General features: G+C 38.7%; 2 protein-coding genes and 1 pseudogene across 5 annotated transcripts in view; 2 read left to right on the forward strand and 1 right to left on the reverse strand.

Moving 5' to 3' along the window:
* COPB1 (COPI coat complex subunit beta 1) overlaps positions 1–15,100 on the forward strand; it is a 49,738-nt gene extending 34,638 nt beyond the window's left edge. For all 3 annotated transcript variants that reach the window (XM_023230774.2, XM_023230775.2, XM_023230776.2), the window contains 6 exons: positions 6,570–6,714; positions 7,965–8,084; positions 11,332–11,477; positions 12,363–12,452; positions 13,923–14,078; positions 14,718–15,100. In XM_023230774.2, coding sequence (XP_023086542.1) covers positions 6,570–6,714; positions 7,965–8,084; positions 11,332–11,477; positions 12,363–12,452; positions 13,923–14,078; positions 14,718–14,777 — 717 coding nt within the window. In that variant the 3' untranslated portion in view covers positions 14,778–15,100. The remainder of the gene's footprint in view (positions 1–6,569; positions 6,715–7,964; positions 8,085–11,331; positions 11,478–12,362; positions 12,453–13,922; positions 14,079–14,717) is intronic.
* A 625-nt stretch (positions 15,101–15,725) lies between these two features.
* Positions 15,726–16,686, forward strand: LOC111555013 (annotated as a pseudogene). The gene has a single exon (XR_002735390.2). The product of XR_002735390.2 is annotated as a 60S ribosomal protein L39 pseudogene (transcript).
* Positions 16,687–19,197: 2,511 nt separating this feature from the next.
* On the reverse strand, positions 19,198–19,615 carry LOC111555014 (cytochrome c-like). The gene has a single exon (XM_023230778.3). It carries the CDS (start codon positions 19,613–19,615, stop codon positions 19,298–19,300), a length of 318 nt encoding a protein of 105 aa, XP_023086546.2. The 3' UTR covers positions 19,198–19,297.
* Positions 19,616–20,059: the final 444 nt, after the last annotated feature.

A 20,059-nucleotide genomic window follows, 5' to 3' on the forward strand; every position in this document is an offset into this window, starting at 1 on the left:
ATCGCCACACTGTTTTCCACAATGGTTGAACTAGTTTACAATCCCACCAACAGTGTAAAAGTGTTCCTATTTCTCTACATCCTCTCCAGCACCTGTTGTTTCCTGAGTTTTTGATGATTGCCATTCTAACTGGTGTGAGATGGTATCTCATTGTGGTTTTGATTTGCATTTCTCTGATGGCGAGTGATGATGAGCATTTTTTCACGTGTCTGTTGACTGTATGAATGTCTTCTTTTGAGAAGTGTCTGTTCATATCCTTTGCCCACTTTTTGATGGGTTTGTTTGCTTTTTTCTTGTCAATTTGTTTGAGTTCTTTGTAGGTTCTGGATATTAGCCCCTTGTCAGATGAGTAGATTGCAAAAATGTTCTCCCATTCTGTAGGTTGCCTGTTCACTCTGATGATAGTTTCTTTTGCCGTGCAGAAGCTCTTTAGTTTAATTATATCCCATTTGCTAATTTTGGCTTTTGTTGCCATTGCTTTTGGTGTTTTAGACATGAAGTCCTTGCCCATGCCTATGTCCTGAATGGTATTACCTAGGTTTTCTTCTAGGGTTTTAATGGTTTTAGGTCTAACATTTAAGTCTCTAATCCATCTTGAATTAATTTTCGCACAAAGAGTAAGGAAAGGATCCAATTTCAGCTTTCTTCTTGTGGCTAGCCAATTTTCCCAGCACCATTTATTAAATAGGGAATCCTTTCCCCATTTCTTGTTTCTCTCAGGTTTGTCAAAGATCAGCTGACTGTAGATGTGTGGTATTATTTCTGAGGGCTCTGTTCTGTTCCATTGGTCTGTATCTCTGTTTTGGTACCAGTACTATGCTGTTTTGGTTACTGTAGCCTTGTAGTATAGTTTGAAGTCAGGTAGTGTGATGCCTCCAGCTCTGCTCTTTTGGCTTAGGATTGTCTTGGCAATGCGGGGTCTTTTTTGGTTCCATATGAACTTTAAAGCACTTTTTTCCAATTCTGTGAAGAAAGTCATTGATAGCTTAATGGGGATGGCATTGAATCTATAAATTACTTTGGGCAGTATGGCCATTTTCACAATATTGATACTTCCTATCCATGAGCATGGTATGTTCTTCCATTTGTTTGTGTCCTCTTTTACTTCACTGAGCAGTGGTTTGTAGTTCTCCTTGAAGAGGTCCTTCACATCCCTTGTAAGTTGGATTCCTAGGTATTTTACTATCTTTGAAGCTATTGTGAATGGGAGTTCATTTATGATTTGGCTCTCTGTCTGTTACTGGTGTATAAGAATGCTTGTGGTTTTTGCACATTGATTTTGTATCCTGAGACTTTGTTGAAGTTGCTTATCAGCTTAAGGAGATTTTGGGCTGAGATGATGGGGTTTTCTAAATATACAATCATGTCATCTGCAAACAGGGACAATTTGACTTCTTCTTTTCCTAACTGAATACCCTTGATTTCTTTCTCTTGCCTGATTCCCCTAGCCAGAACTTCCAACACTGTGTTGAATAGGAGTGGTGAGAGAGGGCATCCCTGTCTTGTGCCAGTTTTCAAAGGGAATTTTTCCAGTTTTTGCCCATTCAGTATGATATTGGCTGTGGGTTTGTCATAAATAGCTTTTATTATTTTGAGATACGTTCCATCAGTACCGAATTTATTGAGAGTTTTTAGCATGAAGGGCTGTTGAATTTTGTCAAAAGACTTTTCTGCATCTATTGAGATAATCATGTGGTTTTTGTCGTTGGTTCTGTTTATATGCTGGATTACGTTTATTGGTTTGCGTATGTTGAACCAGCCTTGCATCCCAGGGATGAAGCCCACTTGATCATGGTGGATAAGCTTTTTGATGTGCTGCTGGATCTGGTTTGCCAGTATTTTATTGAGGATTTTTGCATGGATGTGCATCAGGGATATTGGTCTAAAATTCTCTTTTTTTGTTGTGTCTCTGCCAGGCTTTGGTATCAGGATGCTGTTGGCCTCATAAAATGAGTTAGGGAGGATTCCCTCTTTTTCTATTGATTGGAATAGTTTCAGAAAGAATGGTACCAGCTCCTTCTTGTACCTCTGGTAGAATTCAGCTGTGAATCCATCTGGTCCTGGACTTTTTTTGGTGGGTAGGCTACTATTAATTATTGCCTCAATTTCAGAGCCTGCTATTGGTCTATTCAGGGATTCAACTTCTTCCTGGTTTAGTCTTGGCAGAGTGTAAGTATCCAGGAAATTATCCATTTCTTCTAGGTTTTCTAGTTTATTTGCATAGAGGTGTTTATACTATTCTCTGATGGTAGTTTGTATTTCTATGGGGTTGGTGGTGATATCCCCTTTATCATTTTTTATTGTATCTATTTGATTCTTCTCTCTTTTCTTCTTTATTAGTCTTGCTAGCGGTCTATCAATTTTGTTGATCTTTTCAAAAAAAACAGCTCTTGGATTCATTGATTTTTTTGGAGGGTTTTTTGTGTCTCTATCTCCTTCAGTTCTGCTCTGATCTTAGTTATTTCTTGCCTTCTGCTAGCTTTTGAATGTGTTTGCTCTTGCTTCTCTAGTTCTTTTAATTGTGATGTTAGGGTGTCAGTTTTAGATCTTTCCTGCTTTCCCTTGTGGGCATTTAGTGCTATAAATTTCCCTCTACACACTGCTTTAAATGTGTCCCAGAGATTCTGGTATGTTGTATCTTTGTTCTCATTGGTTTTAAAGAACATCTTTATTTCTGCCTTCATTTCGTTATGTACCCAGTAGTCATTCAAGAGCAGGTTGTTCAGTTTCCATGTAGTTGAGAAGTTTTGATTGAGTTTCTTAGTCCTGAGTTCTAGTTAGATTGCACTGTGGTCTGAGAGACAGTTTGTTATAATTTCTGTTCTTGTACATTTGCTGAGGAGTGCGTTACTTCCAACTATGTGGTCGGTTTTGGAATAAGTGCAATGTGGTGCTGAGAAGAATGTATATTCTGTTGATTTGGGGTGGAGAGTTCTATAGATGTCTATTAGGTCTGCTTGGTGCAGAGTTGAGTTCAATTCCTGGACATCCTTGTTAACTTTCTGTCTTGTTGATCTGTCTAATGTTGACAGTGGGGTGTTAAAGTCTCCTCCCATTATTATTGTATGAGAGTCTAAGTCTCTTTGTAAGTCTCTAAGGACTTGCTTTATGAATATGGGTGCTCCTGTATTGGGTGCATATATATTTAGGATAGTTAGCTCTTCCTGGTAAATTGATCCCTTTATCATTATATAATGGCCTTCTTTGTCTCTTGATCTTTGATGGTTTAAAGTCTGTTTTATCAGAGACTAGGACTGCAACTCCTGCTTTTTTTTTTTGTTTCCATTCGCTTGGTAGATCTTCCTCCATCCCTTTATTTTGAGCCTATGTATGTCTCTGCATGTGAGATGGGTCTCCTGAATACAGCACACTGATTGGTCTTGACTCTTTATCCAATTTGCCAGTCTGTGTCTTTTAATTGGACCATTTAGTTCATTTACATTTAAGGTTAATATTGTTATATGTGAACTTGATCCTGTCATTGTGATATTAGCTGGTTATTTTGCTCGTTAGTTGATGAGTTTCTTCCTAGCATCGATGGACTTTACATTTTGGCATGTTTTTGCAATGGCTGGTACTGGTCGTTCCTTTCCATGTTTAGTGCTTCCTTCATGATCTCTTGTAGGGCAGGCCTGGTGGTGACAAAATCTCTTGTCTGTAAAGGATTTTATTTCTTCTTCACTTATGAAACTTAGTTTGGCTGGATATGCAATTCCGGGTTGACAATTCTTTTCTTTAAGAATGTTGAATATTGGCCCCCACTCTCTTCTGGCTTGTAGAGTGTCTGCCGAGAGATCTGCTGTTAGTCTGATGGGCTTCCCTTTGTGGGTAATCCTACCTTTCTCTCTGGCTGCCCTTAACATTTTTTCCTTCATTTCAACTTTGGTGAATCTGGCAATTATGTGTCTTGGAGTTGCTGTTCTCGAGGAATATCTTTGTGGCGTTCTCTGAATTTGAATGTTGACCTGCCTTACTAGGTTGGGGTAGTTCTCCTGGATGATATCCAGCAGAGTGTTTTCCAACTTGGTTCCATTTTCCCCATCACTTTCAGGCACACCAATCAGACATAGATTTGGTCTTTTCACATAATCCCATATTTCTTGGAGGCTTTGTTCATTTCTTTTCACTCTTTTTTCTCTACACTTCTCTTCTTGCTTCATTTCATTCATTTGATCTTCAATCACTGATATTATTTCTTCCAGTTGATCAAGTCGGTTACTGAAGCTTGTGCATTTGTCACGTAGTTCTCGTGTCATGGTTTTCATCTCTATCAGTTCTTTTAAGGCCTTCTCTGCATTGGTTATTCTAGTTATCCATTCATCCATTCCTTTTTCAAGGTTTTTAGTTTCTTCGCGCTGGTGACATAGTTCCTGCTTTAGCTCTGAGAAGATCGACTGAAGCCTTCTTCTCAATTCATCAAAGTCATTCTCCATCCAGCTTTGTTCCATTGCTGGCGATGAGCTGCGTTCCTTTGGAGGGGGAGATGCGCTCTGATTTTTTGAATTTCCAGCTTTTCTGCACTGCTTTTTCCCCATCTTTGTGGTTTTCTCTACCTTTGGTGTTTGATGATGGTGACGTACTGATGGGGTTTTAGTGTGGGTGTCCTTTCTGTTTGTTAGTTTTCCTTCTAACAGTCAGGACCCTCAGCTGCAGGTCTGTTGGAGTTTGCTTGAGGTCCACTCCGGACCCTGTTTGCCTAGGTATCAGCAGCAGAGGCTGCAGAATATAGAATATTGCAGAACAGCAAGTGTTGCTGTCTGATTCTTGCTCTGGAAACTTCGTCTCAGGGGTGTACCCAGCCGTGAGCGGTGTGAGGTGTCAGTCTGCACCTAGTGGGGGATGTCTCCCAGTTAGGCTTCTTGGGGGTCAGGGTCCCACTTGAGCAAGCAGTCTGTCCGTTCTCAGGTCTCGGCCTCCGTGCTGGGAGAACCACTGCTCCCTTCAGAGCTGTCAGACAGGGACATTTACATCTGCAGACATTCCCCAGAGGTGGAGTCTACAGAAGCAGGCAGGCCTCCTTCAGTGTGGTGTGGGCTCCAACCAATTCGAGCTTCCTGACGGCTTTGTTTACCTACTTAAGCTTCAGCAATGGCGGGCGCCCCTCCCCCAGCCTCGCTGCTGCCTTGCGGTTTGCCGGTTTGCCGTGCTAGCAATGAGGGAGGCTCCGTGGGCGTGGGACCCTCCAGGCCAGGTGTGGGGTATAATCTCCTGGTGTGCCTTTTGCTAAGACCCTTGGTAAAGCGCAGTATTAGGGTGGGAGTTACCCGCTTTTCCAGATGTTGTGTGTCTCAATTTCCTTTGGCTAGGAAAAGGAATTCCCTTCCCCTTGCGCTTCCCAGGTGAGGCGATGCCTCACCCTGCTTCAGCTCTCGCTGGTCGGGCTGCACCTGTGGACTAGCATTGACTGTCTGACACGCCCCAGTGAGATGAACCTGGTTCCTCAGTTGAAAATGCAGAAATCACCCATCTTCTGTGTCGCTCATGCTGGAAACTGGAGGCTGGAGCTGTTCCTATTCAGCCATCTTGGGCGCCCCCACTATTTTACATTCTTACCAGCAGTGCACAAGAGTTCCAATTTCTCCATATCCTTGCCAATACTTGTTTTGTTTTTTTGATGATAGCCATCTTAATGGGTATGTGAAGTGGTATCTCACTGTGGTTTTGATTTGCATTTTCCTAATGATTAGTGATGTTGAGTGTCTTTTCCTGTGCTTATTGGCCATTCGTATATCTTCTTTGGAGAAATGTTTGTTCAGGTCCTGTGCCTGTTTTTAAATTGGGTTGTTTGGTTTTTTGGTTTGAATTTTAGGAGTTCTTATATTCTGGAAACTAATCCCCTTATCAGATACATGATTTGCAAATATTTTCTTACATTCTGTAGGTTGCCTTTTCATTCTGTTGATAATATTTGATGCACAAAAGTGTTTAATTTTGATGTTTAATCTATTTTTTCTTTTATTGCCTATGCTTTTGGTGACAGTATTACATTTTTAAAGTGCTATACTTTGGGTGTGTTTAAATTTGGAGTGGGAGGGCATTTGTAATTTTATCTTTGTGGCATTACAATCATTTCTTACTATATAATCTGTTTAGTTCCTCAGTTTGTGGAGCAAAGACTACCACATGATTTGGATTTTATTTGGATCCTGAGTTTCATAGATCAAGTATTGAGTTTAGATACTTACTGAGGGATTTAAATGAAAGTGTATCCAAATTTATTTAGTTGGTTAAATTGGGATAATGTTTAATGTATTTGCTAAATATATTTAACATTTTTCTGCTATTGAACTTATAAGCTCAAAAGTCAACATATATAATACCTTATACTGAGTTATTGAGCTTAAAAACAAATAGATGTCTGGCTATCATCTTAAACTCTAGGACCTGTTATTTCTAATATTCTGGTTTCAATTTCCATTTCTGCATTACAAAACAATTTTATTTTACCTATCTCAAAATGACTTCTAAGCAACTCTGTTAATAACCTACCAGACTTAATCATTTGGCTAGGATATGTTTGGTGAAATTGCATCTGCCATTTTATCATGTCTTTGTTTTTATTTTGACAGGTTACCCAGTTGACAGGTTTCTCAGATCCTGTATATGCAGAAGCTTATGTTCACGTCAACCAATATGATATTGTCCTGGATGTACTCGTTGTGAACCAAACCAGTGATACTTTGCAGAACTGCACATTAGAATTAGCTACACTAGGTGAGGAAATTTACCATTCAGGAAAGAGATTGTCACATAGTAGATCTTTATGACAGATTAAGGGAGGTGCACAGGTTTCAGTATAAAAATTCTCTCTTGAACCTTTTCTGACATTTTGAATCAAAGCTTAGTTTTTCATTTATCATTTAGTTGCCTTAAACTCCAGTTTTCTGAACCTCTTGTCATACTGACTTTTTTATGCTTTTGGCACATTCAGATGGATTCATTTAATAAGCTTAATATAGCAAATGTCAGTATTTCTAGATATAATACAAGCTGTTTAAGTCAAGATTGACCAGGTAGCTCACTTAGTTTATTTCTAATTGCTTCATTACAGAACTAAGTTATTTTCTGAATGCATAACTGTCAGATACCACATGTGACCAAAGTAATAAATCATATCACATTTAGCAATATGAGATGTATTTTTTTTTCTTAATAAAGACACATGAGTCAGACTGCTTACTTCCACATCCGGTTTTGAAGTTGGAAAATACAAAATTGTATATGGGAACAGTGCAGTACCCCCATCACATTTCATATGGCTTATGCAAGAGTTAAGGAACTTCAAGATATCAAGGGGAAAACATACTTTTGCCCTGTTGTCCTCAGCATAGCTTGATGGCTGTATAAAAAAACATGTTTCTTAACCATTTACAAGTCTTTTTGCAGATTGTTTTATCTTTCTTCATAATGAAATGTACAGTTTAAGACCTAAGCTTTTTGAGAAGTTTGCATTCATTCATTGAAATAAAATGACCCCAATCTCTACAAAAAAATCAAGAAAATTAGCCAGCTGTGGTGGGCCATTCCTGTAGTCCCAGCTACTCAGGAGGCTGAGGTAGGAGGATCGCTTGAGCCTGGAAGATCAAGGCTGTAGTGAGCTATGATCATGCAATTATACTCCAGCCTAGGTAACAAAGCATGACCCTTTCTCAAAATAAATAAATAAATGGTAGGCTCAAAGTATCCTCCCTTCCCACAAATTAAATATGGAATTACTCCGAGATGCCTATTACCTTTTAAAAGAAAATATGTGTATTGATGGTGATGGTTAATAAGGATGGTTAAGTGGTTTCTTTATTTTGTCCTCATTATATTTGATTCATACTCTTCTCATATTTGTCCTTATTTTCCTAGAAACTATTAAGCTGCATACATTTAAGGTTTTATGGTTAATGTGTGTGTGTGTGTGTGTGTGTGTGTGTGTGTGTGTGTATTTTTTTTTAACCATATCCCAACTCTTTCAGGGGATCTGAAACTTGTGGAAAAGCCATCTCCTTTGACTCTTGCTCCTCATGATTTCGCAAATATTAAAGCTAACGTCAAAGTAGCATCAACAGAAAATGGAATAATTTTTGGTAATATAGGTAAGGTGCTGTTTTATGGCATGTGATGTTTGACTATTTTTACTGAAGAATTTCTATAGTGAGTAGCTGGGGACATTGTATGAGGAGAGGATCTAAATCCATTTATTCATAATTTATGAGACACTTTCTATGGTACCAGGCATTGTACTATGTTCTGGATGTACAGAAATGAACCAGATAGGGTCACTGTCCTCAAGAAACTGTTAGGCAAAAGGAGGAGCTAGCTAAGGCAATATATAATTGTAGTCCAATACAATACAGGATGGTTTATATACTGTATGCTTTGAGGTTAAGAAAAAAAAATGCTAACAGTGTGGAAGGCTTTATAAAGGAAGATGGTATATTATCAAAGGATAATATTTTACCTGAGTCATTTGTTGCTACACACACAAGGGCATCTCAGACCTAGGGATTAGCTTGTATAGAGTCATTCAGTCAATAAGCTTATTTTATTGCAATTTCTGTCATAAGGATAGGGCTACCATGGTGAGGAACAAATGAGAGATTATGGTCGAGTAAGGGAAAACAGATACATAAAATAAATATGTGCAATATGTAATGGTAAGTGCTGTGAAACAAATAAATAAGTATACCTGTACTAAGGTAGGAATCCATAAAGGGATTTGGTCAGTTCTCAGAGTGGTGGGGGATTGGGAGAAAAGGTTAGAAAGGGCTTCATGGAGGAGCAAGTACTCAGTAGAAGACTACAGATAGACAAGGATGCAGTTAGAACAAATGCAAAATGATTTGATATACTTGGAGTTCAGAATGGGTTGGAGGATGATGGCAGGAAAAAAAATGAAGTTCAGAAGGTTAGTGGGAGCCATATTTTACTTGTCATGCTAAGGATTTCAGACTTTATCTGTGGAGAGAGGAAACATTGAGGAATTACAAATGAATGACTTATGGCCTTACATCTTTTTGTGGCAGTACTATAGAAGATTGTTTGGAAGAGGCAGGAAGATTAACTAGTAGACTATTATAGAAGCCCAAGTGAGAGATGACAGAGGACTTGAGCCAACACAGTAGTGGAATGGAGAGAAGGATGAATATAACGTTAAAGATACGGTTAATGATTGAAGAGGAAGTGGCTAGAGTAACCCTCAGATTTCCAGATTGGGTTTATTGGGTTGTTTATGTCATCACCAAAACAGGAAATTCAGGAGAGATGAGCAAACTTTAGAGAAACATAATAGGTTAAATCTTGAGCAGGTTCGGTATTAAAGTGTCTAAAGATATTCAGGGACAGTTTGATGTGAGTCTGGGACACGAGCAAGAGGTCTAACCTAGAGACAGGCTGGGTGTGGTGGCTCACGCCTGTAATCTCAGCACTTTGGGAGACGGAGGCAGGTGGATTACCTGAGGTCAGGAGTTCAAGACCAGCCTGGCCAACATGGCGAAACCCCATCTCTACTAAAAATACAAAATTAATTGGGCATAGTGGTGCACGCCTGTAGTCCCAGCTAACTCAGGAGGCTGAGGCAGGAGAATAGCTTGAACCCATGAGACAGAGGTTCATTGAGCCAAGATCACACCACTGCACTCCAGCCTAGACAACAGAGTGAGACTCTGTCTCAAAAATAAATAAATAAGTAAAAATAAACTAGAGATAAGTATTTGTTTAAAAGCCATAAGAATAGAAGAAATCACCTGGAGAGAGCATAAAGACTAAAAAGAGGGGAGATATGAAAACAGAATCCAAGCAAACAGCAACACTGAAAGCTTGGTCAAAGGAGAATCGCCTACAAAGGTATCTGAAGTGTGGTTAGAAAAGTAAGGAGAAACCTGAAGCTCCACAAGGTAAAATAACTTTAGTTATTAAAGTCTGAAAGAGAGGTCCTTTGGTTTTGGCTATTAGTGATTTTAAAACATTTCTTATGGGACATCTTGGTCATTGGTGGTAGGTTGAAGACTAAATACGACATGAAGAAATACAGGTAGTGTAGACTATTCTGAGTGTAGGAACTTGGCTTTGATAGAAATAAGAAAGGGCAGTACCAAGAAGAGAAGGCAAGAACAAGTGAGGATTTATTTTTTGAAGATAACAGAGAACTTCAAGTATTGTTATAGACTATAAGGGAAGAAAGTAGGTAGAGAATGGGAAAGTAAAGACATAAGAATGAAAGAGATAATGATTGGAGTGGGGTCCTGGACCAAAGCAGGAATCACAGATGGCAGGAAGTATTCATCTTGAAGAAAAGAGGCAGTACTTCTCTGATATGTATGAGAGGGAAGGATATGAGAGTTGATTCCGAGAGAGAGTTATTTTTAGATGTGGGGCTGAAATTAAAGGAGCTTATTCTTGGTAGCCTCAGTTTTCTCTGAAGTGTAAGAATGTCAAGAAAAGAGCCTAGAAAGAGGAATGTAGGCTCCAATCAGATTATAACTCTCTACTTTGGAAGAGATGGTCATAGAAGCAAATATAGTCAGCCTTCTGTATCTTATCCATGGGTTCCACATCCATGTCTTCAACCAGCCACGAACTAAAAATATTTAAGAAATAAAAATGGATGGTTGTGTCTATACTGAACATATATAGATTTTTTTCCTTGTCATTATATCCTAAACAATACAGTGTAATTATTTACGTAGCATTTATGTTGTATTAGGTACTATAAGTAAGCTAGAGATGATTTAAAATATATGAGAAGATGTGTATAGGTTATGCAAATACTATGCCATTTAATATCAGGGACTTGAACATCTATAGATTTTGGTATCCATAGGGAGTCCTTGAAGCAATTCCCTGTTAATACTGAGGGATGAGTAATCTTGTATCATTAAGTAGTGTGGGTCAGCAATATTTATTCAAAAGTATTAGTTAAGCACCTCCTATGGGAACATCATCTACTTGCATATCCACTGCAGTGCCTAGTATGCTGCAACTGCTATGTAAGTACTCACTGAATTGAATTATTTGTTTAACCACAAAAAACAAAGTGTGCCAGAGTTTGAATCCTATCCCCACCACTTATCAGTTGTGTGGTCTGGAACAACTTACTTAACTTCTCTGTGCTTTCATTTCCTCTTATGTAAGATGGAAAATAATAATACTGTCAATAGAATTGATGGGAGTATTAAACAAGTAATATTTGGAAAGCATGCAGAATAGAGCACTGTACTTAATAAGTATTATATAAACAATCTTACTGTTAATAGTGTAGTTATTTGGATATTTGGATATTAAGATTTCTTAAATTCAAGTTTGCCCCAGTGATTGCAAATCTTTTTGTATGTGTAATTGCAGTTTATGATGTCTCTGGAGCAGCAAGTGACAGAAATTGTGTGGTTCTCAGTGATATTCACATTGACATCATGGACTATATCCAGCCTGCAACTTGCACTGATGCAGAATTCCGTCAGATGTGGGCCGAATTTGAATGGGAAAACAAAGTTAGTCCTTGGGAGATTTTCTTATACTCCTTTATCTTTCCTCCTTTTGCCTGCTGTTGAGGAGTCTGCTAATAAAATTAATCTGGCTAAAAAGTGTTTAACATGAAAAGCAAATAGTCTTTCAGTATCTGTTCTTGCAGATTAGCCTTAACTAAAAATCTTATAAGTAGTTTGGTAATTTGCTGTTATAAATTGACTAGAGTAGCAGTTCTATAGCTAATCTGATAGGTTTAGACATTATAGATAATATTCCATCCCTTCTATGTATGACCAAGAGTTTACCATTTAATCTAGTGCCCAAAAAAGGCTTTAGAAAGTTCATGGTCTGTTGAGGAGCCTTGACTTTTATTAGAAATATTCTATATGAGGCTGGGCATATATCATGCCTGTAATCCCAGCACTTCGGGAGGCCAAGGCAGGGAGATTGCTCACGCTCAGGAGTTCTAGACCAGCCTGAGCAAAATGGTGAAACTTCATCTCTACAAAAAAGAACAAAAATTAGCCCAGTGTGGTGGCGCATGCCTGTAGTCCCAGCTACTTCGGAGACTGAGGTGGGAGGATCACTTGAACATGGGAGGTTGAGGCTGCAGTGAGCTGAAATCATGCTGCTGCACTCTAGCCTGGGTGACAGAGTGAGACCCTGTCTCAAAAAAAAAAAGAAATATTCTGTGTGTTTCATACTGAATCTCTGTGAAGGTATCTTTATTGGGAAGTACTGATACCAACCTACAGCTTGTTGGATTTTATAGATGTTATTTAGTTTCTTGGTGTCTACTCTTTCCAACCTAAACGAGTTGGAACAAGTTTTTAATAACACATACCAGTGATTCACAGCTTTCTCATAGTAAGATTTGTGATCTCCTTGACTTTTTTTCCTCTCTACAGGTGACAGTTAACACCAATATGATTGATTTAAATGACTACTTACAGCACATATTAAAGTCAACCAATATGAAATGCCTGACTCCAGAAAAGGTAAAATTTGACTAGGAAATTCTGAAATCTGATGGAATAGTAGAGTAGGTTCCTGGCCTTCCTGTATTTCCTCTAGCACATTTTTGTTATTCAACATGCAGTGCCATTCTGGGGTGTCTAAAAGAGGTTATCCCATGGAATGTTTGAGTCTGCTTACCTCTTTCTATTGGAATATTCTGTCCTACTTTTTCCTAGTGCAGTGACCCAACCAAATAGTCAGATTAATTTTTTTTGTTTTCTTTTCAGTCTTCTCCCCCATTCAGCTCGAGGCACATTCTAAAATAGTTTATGCTGCGCATGGTGGCTCATTCCTGTGATCCTAGCACTTTGGGAGGCTGAGGCGGGCAGATCACCTGAGGTCACGAGTTTGAGACCAGCCTGGCCAATATGGTGAAACCCCGTCTCTACTAAAAATACAAAAATTACCCAGGCGTGATGCCGGATGCCTGTAATCCCAGCTACTTGGGAGATTGAGGCAGGAGAATCACCTGAACCCCAGGGGATGGAGATTGCAGTGAGCCGAGATCGCACCACTGCATTCCAACGTGGGCGACAGAGCGAAACTCTGTCTCAAAAAGATAAATTAAATAAAATCGTTTATTTGTAATACTGGATTAGAAAATGTCCATGAGCTCTTCCGTGGGCTCTGATTGTTGGTTAAAATATATGTGCTCTAATACTTTTTGCTATGTTTGTGTGTGTATGAAAAAAACTAGAAAGAAAGAAAAATGAAGCTGGAGCTCTAAGGAACTTTTTTTCTTTATGTAAAATTTCTATAATGTTATAATATTCATTTTATAAATAAAATAATGTCTGCCACCAAACAGGTAGGTGTTAATTTATATATTAGTTTATTTAGCATATACTGAGTCCAACAAAAGTAGTCTCTTCCTTCATGGCACTTAAGGTCTGATATGGGAGGCAGTCAAGCACGTTAAGTAAACAGAATATATAAATACAAATCAGAATAAGAACTATTTAACGTCAGATTTATTGAGGTATAATACACAGTAAAATTCACACTTTTTACATGTATAGTTGAGTTTTGACAAACTCATAAGATTGTGTAACCATCACCACTTAAGTACTGTTTTAAGTGATAAATAGCCTATGGGGCCAGGCGTGGTGGCTCACATCTGTAATTCCAGCATTTTGGGAGGCCTAGGTGGGCAGATCACTTGAGGTCAGGAGTTCAAGACCAGCCTGGCAGTCTCTACTAAAAATACAAACATTAACCAGGTGTGGTGGTGCACGCCTGTAATCTCAGCTACTCGGGAGGATGAGGCAGGAGAATCGCTTGAACCTGGGAGGGGGAGGTTGCAGTGAGCTGAGATCACGCCACTGCACTCTAGCTCCAGCCTGGGCAACAGAGTGAGACTCTGTCTCAAGAAAAAAAAAAATCATCTATGCTGTTTTGCCTCTATGTAGGTATCTGATAAAGTAATGAATTTATCACACATTTTTTTCCAGGCCCTTTCTGGTTATTGTGGCTTTATGGCAGCCAACCTTTATGCTCGTTCCATATTTGGTGAAGATGCACTTGCAAATGTCAGCATTGAGAAGCCAATTCACCAGGGACCAGATGCTGCTGTTACTGGCCATATAAGAATTCGTGCAAAGAGTCAGGTAACAATTCCTTTTTTTTGAGAGCATCTCTGGACTGACAAGGGGGGAGGAATTTATGACTTTATTATTTCTATATGTAATATCTTTTTAGCATTACATGCATATACACATATAACAATAATATTATCTGAATAGAAGTATAACTTTTCTCATTAAAATTTCTCACCTTTTGGGCCCCTCATTCTGGGATATTTGCCTAAAACCAGATTGATTCCTATGGGGTGTTTGTGAAATGGGTTCTCTAGAATTTTTTGAAAGCCAAGGTGTAAATCTAGTGACTAATTAGCCGGGCATGGTAGCACACACCTGTAATCCCAGCTACTCAGGAGGCTGAGGCAGGAGAATCGCTTGAACCCAGGAGGTGGAGGTTGCAGTGAGCCGAGATCTTGCCATTGCACTCCAGCCTGAGTGACAGAGTAAGACTTCATCTCAAAAAAAAAAAAAAAAAAAATCTAGTGACTGCTTGAAAATCTAGCACTAAAAGGTAATTAACCTAGCAAAGTTTTGGTGAGTCTGTTTGGTATGTCCTTGGTTTTATTGTTGATAATGGTGTCATTGAATCGGGGCTTAATAATATGGAATAACCTACTGATTGTACATAGTTTAAGTAATTATAAATATCTTCATTTTTCTTTACAGGGAATGGCCTTAAGTCTTGGAGATAAAATCAACTTGTCACAGAAAAAAACTAGTATATAAAAAGAAAAAGTCCTTGAAGCTTTACAGTTAATTTAGGTATAGGCTTACTGGACTCCAACATCTTTTGTACTCTTTCATGCTTATATGTTATATAGAATCTGAGTTCATGCTGAATGCTTTTCAGCCAATAATTTATAGCCTTTCCCTTAAATCAAGATTGAGTTTAAAATTATAGTTTGTCTTTTGTTGTAACAGTTCTGAATGCTATCCTCAAAGTATATAATGTTTCTCTCATGTACCAAGACCCTTTTCACAGTACAATAAACAGATCTATTCATACATTTTTGTTATTTTATAAATAAATGATTATATAATTTTAGTTATGTGACAATGGATTTCTTTTAGTTGGGTTATAAATTTCTATTACAAATTTAAATTACTGAGTTGTGAGTATATGCAGCTTTATTAAGAGAATTTACAAATTCAGTGATATAAAATAAGGTAGGCCTTGATTCACTTGGTTGTTTTTTACTTAATATTCAAACATTGCTATCCCTAAAAATGCATTATGTTTTGAAGGGATTTTCTCTCAAATTTAGCTCCAGGGAGAAGGTATCAAAATAACTTGAGAAAAACAGATCGCCCTACAGTTTAAAGAAGTATTATGTACCCTGACTGAAACAGACATACTGTTCTTTTTTTTTTTTTTTTTTTTGAGACAGAGTTTCGCTCTTTTTGCCCAGGCTGGAGTGCAACAGTGCGATCTCAGCTCACCTCAACCTCCGCCTCCCGGGTTCAAGCGATTCTCCTGCCTCAGACTCTCGAGTAGCTGGGATTACAGGCATGTGCCACCGTGCCTGGCTAATTTTTGTATTTTTTAATTAGAGATGGGGTTTCTGCATGTTGGTCACGCTGGTCTTGAACTCCCGACCTCAGGTGATCCACCTGCCTCAGCCTCCCAAAGTGCTGGGATTACAGGCGTGAGCCACCGCACCCAGCTGACATACTGTTCTTAATTATCCTGAATCACAATGAAGAGTAGAGATAATCCAAAATAGATTTTTTAATCATTCACACTTAGTTTGGGGTGTTCTATGTTTGTTAGGAATTAAACTGGTTCTAACCAATTACTGAAGCTGGTACTGGGAGGATTCAACTAGAGAGGATTCAAAAAGCTGCCTTTTTCTCTTTGCCTCTGTGCCTTACTCATTCCTCTCCTTTTCCTCACTTCACACTAGGGCTGGGTACCATCACACTGCAGTATAATTCCAAATGCATTTGCAAGCTAACTTCCCCGGAGTCTGATTGTGCTTTCCTTTTGGCCTTTACCTTCATTGGAGGTGATTGAGGTAGTCTGATTTTTTAGCTAAGTCTAAACCTAAGACTATTATTTGTCTACCAGCTAGGCTTCAGGCTGCATTCCCTGTGAGTCCTTAGATAAGGCCTGTGAAAAACTGAAAGCAGCATCTCCTATTTCAATAAGAATGAAATGATTGGTTTGGAGTATAAAGAGATTGATACCTTGTATGATGTCATAAACTGTGAAGCCACTTGCTTTTAAAAAAAAAGAAAAAGAGCCCCCTCTTTTCCTTTCTCCGCGATCGTGGTGTGATCTTGCCTCCACTTCTCGCCATGTCTTCTCACAAGACTTTCAGGATTAAGCGATTCCTGGCCAAGAAACAAAAGCAAAATCGTCCCATTCCCCAGTGGATTCGGATGAAAACTGGAAATAAAATAAGGTACAACTCCAACAGGAGACATTGGAGAAGAACCAAGCTGGGTCTATAAGGAATTGCACATGAGATGGCACATATATTTGTGCTGTCTGAAGGTCACGATCACATTACCATATCAAACTGAAAATGTCACCACTCTCTGGAGAGTTCGACGTATTTTCCTCTCTGAATCTATTATGAATGCGTTGGTTGGCTGGGTTCAGTAATAAATATGTGAGGCCTTTCATTTCAAAAAAAAAAAAAAAAGAGAAAGAAAAAAAGCCTAGAAGATTACAGGGCATTTGAGATTCCAGAGCACTGAGATCTTAGAAAAAAGCCAGGGCCTATCAAATGGGAAAGATATACTGGAAATGCAGAGAAGGGATGTCTATTCAAGGGTAGAGATTTGCAATGAGAGCGAAGGAGCCGGTGCAACTTTGTTTGGATTAGATCATCATTTCCCAAACTGTTTTACTGAACATTGGCTTCCTTAGATGTCATTAGATATTCTGAGTGAAAAAGTAATTCCGTAGTCAAATAAGTTGGGGAAAAGCTTCAAACTGTCCTGCACTGGAGATTCACGATGCACATTAGCATACCAGAGATTGAGATGAAAGCAGATTAGTTTGGTTTAACCCAGTATATCCTAACCTTACTTTACCAGGGAATCCTTTTTCCATGACCTATTGGCAATATATGGGACAGGAAAAGTGACTTAGCATGTTCATGATATTAGTGTTGTAATCCCAGTCAACCAGTATCACATTTCAAATCTGAAGGAATTATGCCTGTGTACATCCTTGAATATATCTCTGTTGATAACTGTTAGAAAGTTGCCTGCCTGACATATTCAGGCCATTTTTGTGGGAATCAGATTGCCTCACATTGCTATTTTCTTAAATTCATAAATAAGGAGAACAAAGAGAAGTTAACACAGTTGTCAGATACATTAAACTGTTTACTTCATTAGCATTTCATTAGCTTTGTGCATAATACGAACTGAACTGGATAGCAGCACATTGTTGAGAGAAGCTGTTTACGCTATGCCGTATTATTTAGGATATACATTCAAGAGTAGTAGCTGTTCACATTATAAGATACCATATAATTAGGACCATGATGTCTGGTAAGGGAATAAACATTATTCAATACCAAATGAAAGCTTAATATATTAATGTATTGAATGTGGATAAACCTGTAAAACTTACAAGAGAATTAAATGGCTTACATTGCACTGTCACAACACTAGAGGGAGCTCTATGCAGTGATTTTTTTTCATTTTGCAATTAGAAGTGATTGGCACTTTGATTTGTTTTACAAGAAGAAAAAGGGCCAAGTGTGGTGACTGGCGCCTGTAATCCCAACACTTTGGGAGGCCAAGGCTGGAGGGTGGATTGAGGCCAGGAATTCAAAACCAACCTGGGCAACATAGTTGAGACCCTGTCTCTACAAAAAAAAATTTACAAATTAACCTGGTATGGTGGCATGTGCCTGAGAGGCTGAATCAGGAGAAATTCTCGGGACCAGGAGTTCAAGGCTGCAGTGAGCTATGATTGTGGCACTGTAGTCCATCCTGGGTGACAGGGTGAGATGCCCTGTCTTTTAAAACAAATTTCAATTTTTTTTTTAAAGGATCCTGGACATGGTGGTTTATACCTGTAATCTCAACACTTTGGGAGGCCAAGGTGGGAGGATCACTTGCACCCTGGAGTTCAAGACCAGCCTGGGCAACAAAGAGATCCCCCCCCATTAAAAAAAAAAAAAATTAAGAAAAAGCAAGATTATTTTTCTTTTTTTTTAACTTTTTTTTTCCTTTGAGACAGAGTCTGGCTCTGTCACCAGGCTGGAGTGCAGTGGCGCAATCTCGGCTCACTGCAACCTCCCTGGTTCAAGCAATTGTCCTGCCTCAGCCTCCTGAGTAGCTGGGACTACAGGCGTGTGCCACCATGTCCAGCTAATTTATATATATATATTTATTTACTTATTTATTTATTTTGTGTGTGTGTGGTTTTCTTTTTAATTATCTTTAGTCTTGTGATCACACATAATTTTAAAATTTGTGTGTATCTCCGCTCCTTTAATCCTTTTAAGTTGGCAAAAGCACCATTCCCAATCACAAATACACAGTGCTACAGTTTTATGTTTCTGAATGGCTGTTTAAAGACAATCCTAAATTATAACTTAGTTTGACTTAGACTGTAAAGAATTCAAGAGTGAAGTTTAACTTGCTACTATTTTAAAAGCATATGACCTTACAGATTTATAAGATGTGAGAAGTGTTGAATAATCTTTAATATTACACATAAACCATACTAAAATGCCTTTCAATAAGTAAAAGGAACCATTTTAAATACAGGAAATTATAATTAGATTGGCATCGTTAAGGCCAAAACTCTAGACATTGCTACCTTATTTATCTTCAACCCTTGCCTTTAAGAGGCAAATGAACACAAAACACAGGTGAATCTTGCTTGGTTCTGAGACAGTGAAGGAATTTCCCCAGTATTTAAATATATTCACATAACCAGCTATATAAATCTAAATATAAAACCAATCTCCAGTAAGTTTTAAGACGGCACTCACCATCTTTGTGAAAAGTTGAACATTAATAACAAAGTCTAATCATATCTTTAGAAGGGGTAAACAGTGATAGCATTTACTGAATTGGAATTACTATTAAAATTCAAAAACTGAAATATTCATTTAACCACAAGCCAGTCTTAGTTTTAAATCAGGACTGCCCAACAAAATATTCTGTCAATCATTCATGATCTGAATTCTGGTGTATGAGATCTATTAAAGTATGGTACACATAAAAAAGTCACGAGACATTTGTTTTGTAATAAATAAGGCAGTGGCCAATTATTACTCATTAGTAGCTTTTTTGAGATAAGCTATCAAGTCTGCCCTTTCTTCCTTCTTCTTAATGCCGACAAAGATCATTTTTGTTCCAGGGATGTACTTCTTGGGATTCTCCAAATATTCCATCAGTGTATCCTCTCCCCAGGTGATGCCTTTGTTCTTATTGGCGGCTGTGTAAGAGTATCCAGGGGCCTGACCTGTCTTCCTCCCGAAGAGACCATGGAGATTTGGCCCAGTCTTGTGCTTGCCTCCCTTTTCAATAGTGTGGCACTGGGAATACTTCATAATAAAAATCTTCTTGCCTTTCTCAACATCACCCATAATTAATTCTCTTTTTAGTCGCTGGCGCAACGAAGATTCCCGCTCCGAAGCAGGACATCCCCACTCTCTCATTTTTATATATTTTTAGTAGAGACGGGGTTTCACCATGTTGGCCAGGATAGTCTCAATCTCAACCTCGTGATCTGCCCACCTCGGCCTCCCGAAGTGCTGGGATTACAGGTGTGAGACCCAGCACCTGGCCTTTTTTTTTTTTTTTTTTTTTTTTTTTGAGACAGGGTCTGGCAGTGGTGCGATCTCGGCTCACTGCAACTTCCACCTCTCTCACCTCATCCTCCCAAGTAGCTGGGACCACAGGCATATGCCATGATGCCCAGCTAATTTTTGTATTTTTTGTAGAGAGAGTTTTGCCATGTTGCCCAGGCTGGTCTCAAGCTCCTGAGCTCAAGCAATCCATCCACATTGGCCTCCCAAAGTTTTGGGATT

Source organism: Piliocolobus tephrosceles, chromosome 13, assembly GCF_002776525.5.
Source record: "Piliocolobus tephrosceles isolate RC106 chromosome 13, ASM277652v3, whole genome shotgun sequence".
Taxonomy (NCBI): Eukaryota; Metazoa; Chordata; class Mammalia; order Primates; family Cercopithecidae; genus Piliocolobus; species Piliocolobus tephrosceles.

Excerpts from the sequence above, each read along its gene's own strand:
- LOC111555014 (XM_023230778.3), bottom strand. The coding sequence starts at position 19,615 with ATGGGTGATGTTGAGAAAGGCAAGAAGATTTTTATTATGAAGTATTCC.